Source organism: Athene noctua, unplaced genomic scaffold, assembly GCF_965140245.1.
Source record: "Athene noctua unplaced genomic scaffold, bAthNoc1.hap1.1 HAP1_HAP1_scaffold_36, whole genome shotgun sequence".
Taxonomy (NCBI): domain Eukaryota; kingdom Metazoa; phylum Chordata; class Aves; order Strigiformes; family Strigidae; genus Athene; species Athene noctua.
The window spans coordinates 1,230,064-1,239,217 of NW_027437538.1; the positions used below are offsets into that span (position 1 = coordinate 1,230,064).

The following is a 9,154-nucleotide window of genomic DNA, read 5'->3' on the forward strand; positions in this document are numbered from 1 at the left end:
ACACTCGGCATTGCTCCCCCTCACAGCCCCTGCCCCCAGGAAGAGCCCTGAGCCACACACGAGGGGCAGCATCTCCTTCCCAGGGCCTGAGGGTCAGGGCTTGGCCTTTGTGCTCCATCACCAACCCAAGGGTTTCACAGCAGGACAGCCCTGCACGGGGCCTTTGCCTGCCTGCAATCACAGCCTCCAATTCTCTGCTCTAACGAGTCCCTGCAGAGGCTTTGTCAGTCCTGGCCCTCCGTGGGGCCAATCAGGGCTTCAGGGCACGGGGAGCTTTGCTGCTGACTTGGACTTGTTGAGTCCTTTGCTCAGTCTCCTCTCAGGGCCTGAGCATCATGGACATGGGGCCAAATACACCACGGGGCTCATTAAAATACACAAAGCCCTAACGAGCTCATTATCTTCTTTTAGATTTCTTCAAGTCTTCAGGACTTGTGCAGCTAATTGGAGTCATTTCCTGGTGTAGTTAAGGAGGAATATTTCAAAGAGTATCTAATATAAATGATTTTTTCTTATACAGGCAATTTTTATTTACTGTTCAGATTAGAGAAGGGTGATGGAAGCCTTCTGCAGTTGATATTGATCCCGGGGTCTCCTCAGGAGCTCTGCACAGGGAGCAGAAGCAGCCCCTTGAGCTCTGGCACTGTATGGACAACCTTGCTCCTCACCTCCCAGCCTCACCATTGCTGTCATTGCCCACCTGGGATCTACAGCCCTTTTCCTTACATCCGACTTCTCCACTGCAGGCTGCAGCGGGAGGTTACAGCTCCATTCCCCATCTCCCACCTGCTCTCCTGAGAGAACTGCCTGCACACGGGCACAGAAGATGTTTTCCTATTTGGGAGCAAAACACAGTGACGCATGGTCAAGATTCATAATCAATACAGCACACTCCTCAACCAGCTACTAAGCACACGATATCTCTAATGAGGTCGCCTGTCGACAAGGGATAATCTCAGGAGAAATGTTTTAGCTCCACAGACAAAAAAGGTCGATACAAACATGATGGAGGTTTTGGCTACAGAGACAATTAGACGATAGGAAGACAGGCAAGGTTTGAGTCCCTGCAGCTCAAAGTAGCAGCACAGGTGAGAGGTGTCTGAATGAACCAGGAGTGACGGGAGGAGAAAAGTGCAGTTGTGGGCCCCACAGTTTCCGCAGGGTCTTCAGGTCCTTGAAGGGATCCAGAGGGGGCAACAAAACCGCTGCCAGGGCTGGAAGGAATGTCCCATGGGGAGCAGCTGAGGACTGGGTGTTGGTCTCGTTTGGAGAAAAGGATGTTGCGGGGTGAGCTCAGGGCTCTCTGCAGCTTCCTGAGGAGGGGCTGTGGAGATGGAGGTGCTGAGCTCTGGTCATGGCACCCAGGGACAGTCCGTGTGGGAATGGTTCCAAGCTGCACCAGGGCAGGTACAGGCTTGGCACTAGGAAACATTTCTTTCCCGAGAGGGCAGCGGCACACTGGAACAGGCTTCCTCGAGAGGTGCTCGACCCCCCAAGCCTGTCAGTGTTTCAGGGGCATTTGGACACTGCCCTTAACAACAGGATTTCTCTTTCCGTCAGACCTGAAGTGGTCGGGTGTTTGGAGCAGGTGGTCAGTGCAGGTCCCTTCCCACGGAGCTATTCTATTCTATTCTATTCTATTCTATTCTATTCTATTCTATTCTATTCTATTCTATTCTATTCTATTCCATTCTATTCTATTCTATTCCATTCCATTCTATTCTATTCTATTCTCTGTTCCTGGGCAGGGTGGATCCCTCCAGCAGCTGGGCTCGGACACTCACTCTCCTCAGTAGCTGCCCCTCCAGACCACCCTCCCCACTGGCAGGCACCTGCACATACAAGCCCCCGAGGCCGCAGCCCCGTTCCAGATGCTGGTACAGACCCCCCCAGTCACACACAGACTCTCAGGATCACTCACTCCCGTCTCTCAGGGGCTGGCACTAATGACATACGGGCTGTCTGACCCCCTGCGCCTGCTCCAGCTGCTGCACTCACACCCCCACGCTCACACCTTCACACAGAAGAGAGATTCCCTCGCACAGGAAAGAGTTAGAAATTCAGTTTAATGAGCAGACAGGACAGACTGCCCTTGGCGGGGTCCTCCCCTAAACATCCCATAATAAGCCCGTCGCAATGCAAACATGCTCTTCCCCTGCCCCCATCACGTGTCCTACACCCCGAGGCAACACCCCCTCAGCGCAGATGCGGCCCCAGAGCTGCTCTCAGTGCCTCATCTGGACGGGCTCCCCCTGGCCAAGGGGGCTGGTGGCTCTCCCAGGGCAGCCCTGGAAGGAGCTGGGACAAGACGTTCATTCCTCAGGAGCCTGTAAGGAAGCCAGTAGGCCAACTGGTCTTGAACCCGAGTCTATTTTGCAACGGGGGCTGCTGTCAGAGCAGGACAGCTGGAACAAGGGGCAGTTGTCCCAAAAGCAATGGTGGATCTTGTTGGAGCCACAGCAAGTCAGCTGGTAGAGGAGGAGCAGACGGGCACTCGGCAGTGTGATGCCCGTGAGCAGCAGCAGCAGCCGGGTGGATGCAGAGCCGAGGCTCCATGATGGCGGCGTAACACAAAGGCTGGCAGAGAGCAACAGAGCGGTCAGAGGGCGTGACAGCAAGGAGAGCCAACTCTGCACAGCCCAGGGCAAAACTGGAATCGGATTGGCAGAGCCGCTGCTCCGCTGCTGCTGGGTCTGTTCCATGAGGTTTCCAGGCACAGAGGGGAGGCTGACAGGCTGCTGCCTCCCAGGATCCTCCTTTCCGCCCTTCTTCAAAATGGGGGCGATGGTTCCCTTTTTCCGGGCACCGGGGATTTCCCCTGAGTGCCAGGACTTGTCAAATATCACGGAGAGCAGCTTGGCCACTGCATCAGGCAATTCCCTCAGGACTCTGGGATGGAGCCCGTCCTGTCCCACGGCCTGATGGACGTTCAGTTCCCCAGGGGGGCCTGAACCTCATCTTCTCTTCCAGGGGGAGGGACTTTGCTCCCCCAGTGCCCGCCTTGTGGTCCATCCACTCGAGAGCTGTGGGAAGAGAGGTTGCAGTGAAGACTAGTTACTACTTTGCCCGTTTTGCTCCCAAGGGGGATGCAGTTTCTGTGATCTTCCTCTTCAGGCTGATGTCCCTGCAGAAGCCCCTCTTCGGGTTCTTTGCATCCTTTGCCAAGCTCAGCTCCGGCTGTGTCTGACCTTCCTGACCCCATCCCTACACAACCCAGCAGGGTCCCTCTGCTCACCCCAGGGTCCCTGTCCCTGCTGCCTCTGCCTGTGCATTTCCTTCCTGCCCTTCACTCTGACCAGCAGGTCTCCACTCAGCCATGCCGCTCTCTTGCCTTCCTTGCCTGATTTCTTACACCCAGGGATCCATAGAGGTTGTTCTTCCCCCCAATACAGGACTGGTCACTTCCTGAATATCTTGAGAAGTTTCTGTTAATTGAGTCCTGGATTACGTCAAAGGCCTCCTGGAGTGAAGCTCCATTTTGCGAGGAAGGAGGAACAAGAAAAGCCAGTGTTAGACAGGCTGCAGCCTGCAACAGAGGTTCCCTGCTGAGCAGCCCTGTGTCAGTGACTGCAAGGGCACAAAAAGCCACATCTGATCACTCCAAATTTATGTCTGCTCCTTCCATGGTCACGGGGAGTGTGGGTGCTCTCCCGGTCATCATCAAGGGAAGAGCTGTGGTGGAAGGAAAGGCACCGTCACCCATCCTGGAGGGGACCTCGGGAGGTCTGTAGGCCAAGCACAAGCCCTGTCAGTGGAGACAGGAGAAACGAGGTTTGGGCTGTTTGTGTGCGGGGCTGTGGGAGTGGGAACCCTTGGCCTCTCCAGACACGTGTCCAGGAGTGATCTCTGCAGGAGCTGATCTCAGACTCTCCACCTGTCCAGGAGCTGCCCGGGGATCCCTCATCCCTCCAGGACCTGCCCTCCACCACCACAAAGGTCTCTCTCCAGCACAGTCACGGAACCACTGAGGCTGGCAGGCAGCCAGCTCCCACCTTCTCTCTGCTGCCTCTTCCTGCTTCATTTTTGTCAGGACTTTCTTCCTCATCCACACCAGCCTCCTGCCATGTTGCTTCACTTCCTGCCTGTAGGGATGGACTTTTGTGCCGCCTGAAGACGGGACTCTTGACCATCAAACAGCTCTCCCCTCTTCTCTGCAGGGTCACAACCCACGAGATATTTCAACAGGCCAGAGCCTGCTCTCCTGACGTCCTGCTCTTTGCCTTCTTCCCTTCTCTCAGGAGCCTCAACTCTCCTTTGTCCCCCTTGACTGTTCCACCCCCGACCAGCTCTTCCTTGTTTCTAAGTCTGATTTCCTGCAGGACACCTCCCCTCACTGGCTCCTCCGTCACCCTTGTTGGGATGATGTTGTCAAGTAATTCCAAAAACCTCCTGGATCACTTTCACTTTGCTGTGTTGTCCCTTCAGCAAATATTGGGATAGGTCAGGACTGACATGAGGACCAGGGCTTCTTCCAGTAGAATGAAGGCTTCATCTACTGCCTCTTCCTCACCGGGGGGTCTGTACCAGACATCCACCCACCACAGTGTTGCCCAGGAGCCTTCAGCTCTCAGCTGACTCATCCTCCATGCCCAGGCAGAGCTCCACACATTCCTGCTGCTCTCGCCCAGGAAGGACAATTTCCCTCCTGGGTCCATCCCCACAGCCTCATCAGTACCAGACCCTGAGGACTCACGGTTTCTGCAGGAGAAGGGACTGACAGTGTCATAAAACTCATGTTTCTCTGTTGGGAGAGACACCCCAGTCAAGCCAGCTGCACGCAAACATGAAAAGCTGACCAAATGGAGCTTCAGTTTCTGTGGACCTTGAGAATCTCTGGGATTGAGAAAACGGAAGCCACTTGAAGTTCTACACGGAGAAGTAACCAGACGTACCTCAGTGTTGGATGGGGGGCGAATGCCCCATAGGTGAGGGCAGGCTGGGACCTGCCGGGCTGAGCAGCGGCTCTGAGGAGAAGGGCCTGGGCACTGTGAGGGATTCCCTACGAGCCAGGAGAGGATGGACACGATGAACAAGGGCAGCTGCCTACGGGGCTGCATTGGGAGGAGCGTGGGACACCCAGACACCCTGGGTTACCATCCCCCTCCACTCAGCACTGGTGTGGCCCCACACATATGGGTGAGTCCCAGGGAGTGGGTCCCCATCCTGGAGAAGTGGGGGGGACCTGGAGAGTGTTGAGTGAAGCTCTGCCAAGGTGGGGTTTGGGAACCAGTGCCCATGGACTGTGTGGGGAGGTGCCTGAGGGACCTGGAGTTCTTTGGCCCAGTGGTGTGGAGGCTCCAGGCACAATAGGAGTAGCCTGAGAGTGACTGAGGGGGGATTAAAGAGATGATGGAGATTTTCTTTGAAGTAAGAAAGAGCATGAGAAACACTACTGCCGAAAAGTACAGCAGGGGAGGCTCAGACTGGGCACAGAGCAATGTCCCTGGAAGGGCAGTGCTGTGGTGGAACAGGTCACCCCGAGGGAGACTGGAGCAGCCCCAGGCTTTGTGTGTCAAGGAGCAGGCAGGGAGGACGCAGAGATCTCAGGAAAGGAAGGGAGATGCTCAGGGGAGAGCAGGGTGTGGTAGCTGGGTGGACGTCTCCAGCCGGCAGAGAAAGAGGTGCAGGTGTGGGACACGGTGGGACAGCCTGTGGTGGAGACGACAGAGGGGTGAGCAAAGTCTGAGCATCCCCCAGCAGAGCTGAGCTCTCTCTGCCCTTGGCTCTGGCTGGTGTCTCTGCCACTGGTGGCCATGAGGAAGCCCCTTCCCCTTCCAGCACTGGGTCTCATGGCCTCCCCTTGCCCAGCCGAGAGCCTGGCAGGGGTTGGACCATAGTCCTGCCCTTGGCATTGCCCATCCCCACATCACCCTGCCCCAGGAAGAGCCCTGAGGAACAGCATCTGACTTCCCAGGGGCTGGGGGTCAGGGCGTGGCCCTTTGCTCCATGTAACACACCCAGGTTTGCTCAGAATCTGTTCCACACTGACAGGGCCTTTGTTTCCCTGTCATCTCTGCCGGGAGTTTTCTGCTGTAACCAGCCCCGCAGGAGGTTTGTCAGGAACGGTCCTCACTGGGAGCCATTAACACTCCAAGAAACTTTGCAGTTGGCCTCTGGCTTTGACTTCCTGACTGGCACCTTCATCATCCAATCACTGTCTGAGGTCCATGGACTCAGACCAACCCTCCTCAAGGAGTCATTAAAATGCCTTGGGCTTGCATTCTGCTGTGCTGCTGGGCCGGGCTGCTGGGCTGGAGGGAGCTGAGGGCAAGTGGTCAGCGCTGCAGAGAGCCAGCTCTGCCCAGGAGCAGCTCCTCTGCAAAGCGCAGCAGGGCTGAGGGCACTGCCTGCAGGCACCGAGGGCAGAGGAGCCGGGCACAGAGAGGGCAGAGGCAGACGGCACTGGCAGGGTGCTGAGAGCTCACTGCAGGAGAAATCTTCCCAGCAGGTAACATGGTAAGTGAACTCTTGTTTTGCTGGGGGGGCAGGGGGAGGTGGCATTTTATTCCTCCTTTCTAGAGAAAGTGCTAAGGCAGCTGTTTCATTAGCACATCTTTAATTGTCTCCTGAGCCCCTGCAGAGGCAGAGCTGCCCCTGGGCAGGGCCCTGCTGCCAGGAGGGGTCTGCAGGGCAGAGCTGAGCACCCAGCGGGTGGGATGGGGGCTGTGAGCACTGACAGGGAGGAGACGTGGGGACAGAGAAGCAGCTCCTGGCTGGGACAGCTCCAGGCACCAGAGACATGGGCAGGGAGTCAGAGGGAGCTGCTGCTGGAAACACCTTGGGGGCAGGAATTCAGGCACCCCCTGCCATCCCCTGCAGTGCAGACACCCACTCCAGAGGAGCCCCCTGGTCTCCTCTCCCAGCCAGCAGAGCCCCACCCGCTGTCCCTGTGCTGCCTCCTCCCAGCAGCACTGGGGCATTTCCCCACATTTCCCCGTGGGCCTCTGCTCCCCGCGTTGGGATCACCGGACGTTCGGGGATGGGCGGGGGTTCAGCTGGGAGCAAGACCTGTGGGCACTGCCATGCAGATGTTTCCCTGGGAGTGAAATGTCCGAGTGCCCTCGCCATCTGCAGGCTCCGGGGGACACAAAGGAGCCAGTTCCCCCCTCAGGACACCCCATCTTTACGGCACTGGACTCTTTCCCAGTGGGGTCCTGCTGGGCTGCAGCCTGTCCTCCAGAAGGGCACAGCTCTCCCCGGGCAGCTCTGTGTTCTCCAGCAGCCCCGTGAGGAACTGGATGGAGAGAAATGAGAAATCTGTCCCGACTGATTGATGCTTTTTCCTCTGTGAACAGGCCCTCGTGCCGTGAGGGAGCAAATGTCCAACGGCAGCTCCATCGCCGAGTTCCTCCTCCTGGCATTCGCAGACAGACGGGAGCTGCAGCTCCTGCACTTCTGGCTCTTCCTGGGCATCTCCCTGGCTGCCCTCCTGGGCAACGGCCTCATCATCACCGCCATCGCCTGTGACCACCGCCTGCACACCCCCATGTACTTCTTCCTCCTCAACCTCTCCCTCCTCGACCTGGGCTCCCTCTCCACCACTCTCCCCAAAGCCATGGCCAACTCCCTCTGGGACAACAGGCACATCTCCTACTTGGGGTGTGCTGCACAGACATTTTTTTTCTTTTTCTTTGCTACAGCAGAGTTTTCTCTCCTCACCATCATGTCCTACGACCGCTACGTTGCCATCTGCAAACCCCTGCACTACGGGACCCTCCTGGGCAGCAGAGCTTGTGTCCACATGGCAGCAGCTGCCTGGGGCACTGGGTTCCTCAATTCTCTCCTGCACACGGCCAACACATTTTCACTGCCACTGTGCCAGGGCAACACCCTGGACCAGTTCTTCTGTGAAATCCCCCACATCCTCAAGCTCTCCTGCTCATATTTAGACTACCTCAGGGAAGCTGGTCTTCTTCTTGTTGCTATCTTTTTTTCTTTTATTTGTTTTATTTTCATTGTGGTGTCCTATGTGCAGATCTTCAGGGCCGTGCTGAGGATCCCCTCTGAGCAGGGACGGCACAAAGCCTTTTCCACGTGCCTCCCTCACCTGGCCGTGGTCTCCATCTTTATCAGCACGGCCATATTTGCCTACCTGAACCCTACGTCTGTGTCATTCCCATTCCTGGACCTGGTGGTATCATTTCTCTATTCAGTTGTGCCTCCTGTTGTGAACCCCCTCATCTACAGCTTGAGGAACCAGGAGATCAAGGATGCCCTGAGGAAACTGAGGTCTGGATGATTTTCAAAAGCAATAATCGTCTTGGTACATTCTGGGAATCACTGAGAATGTAACTCCTTACAGCCCATGCTCATATTTTATGTTGGTTTTGTTGGGTTTGGTTGTGTTTTTGGTGTTTATTTGCTTTGTTTCACTTTGCAGAATGTTTTCCATAATGAAATGTCATTATTTGTCCCATTTTTAATTATGTGTCTATCCAAATTTTATATTACCCAGAATCTGTGTAAATAAGGAGCTGTGCCCGTTGCGTGTTTAAACAAAACAAAGAACATTGCAATGACTTGCCTGAGATCCTTCCTTTGAGACCTTCTCTGGAGCTACCAGGGCAGTGCCTCTGTGCAGGGGTGGAGAGGAAATGTGCCTGTCACAGCAGCCCTGCAAGGGAGAGCCAGCGCTTGGTCTCTCCTGAGCTGCTCGCTCTCCATTTCCACTCTTGTCTTCTCAGCCCTTGCGTTTGTGTAAGGCCTGAGTGCTCGGGCAGCTTGGTCACACCCCTGCTGTGTGACAGCCCTGTGACCGCAGGCAGGGACAGGCACTGGGCACTTGTGTGACAGAGCCGGCCTCCCGAAGAGCGGTTCCCTCATGAAAGAGGATCTGCTCAGGGCAGTGCCAGAAGGCTGAGCTCTTCTCCCAAACCTGATCTCAAGAACACGCCCAAGGAAGTGGCCCGCAGATGAAACAGTGTGATCTGCAGGGTGGGGGCATGCATCAGTGTCCTTGCACAGCCAGGCCCCCTGGGAGAGACCTGAAGGACAGCAGAGCAGGGGTGGGCTCTGCCCGTGTTGGCTGGAACCCCACGGAAGCTGCTTCAGGAAAATCATCACAAACTACCCCTCACAACCCCCACTAGCTTCTCACCCCCACTTGGAGACGTTCTTTGTGCCCCCACAGAGGGAGTGTTCATCGCTCAAGGGT

The 9,154-nt window shown here is 56.1% G+C and overlaps 1 protein-coding gene across 1 annotated transcript; it reads left to right on the top strand.

The window, feature by feature from the left end:
- The first annotated feature begins 1,254 nt into the window (after positions 1-1,254).
- LOC141974249 (olfactory receptor 14J1-like) lies at positions 1,255-8,239 on the top strand. The gene is made up of 2 exons (XM_074933582.1): positions 1,255-1,303; positions 7,278-8,239. Exon 2 carries the CDS (start codon positions 7,319-7,321, stop codon positions 8,237-8,239), a length of 921 nt encoding a protein of 306 aa, XP_074789683.1. The 5' UTR covers positions 1,255-1,303; positions 7,278-7,318.
- Positions 8,240-9,154: the final 915 nt, after the last annotated feature.

Coding starts and splice junctions, on each gene's coding strand:
- LOC141974249 (XM_074933582.1), top strand. CDS start 7,319: ATGTCCAACGGCAGCTCCATCGCCGAGTTCCTCCTCCTGGCATTCGCA.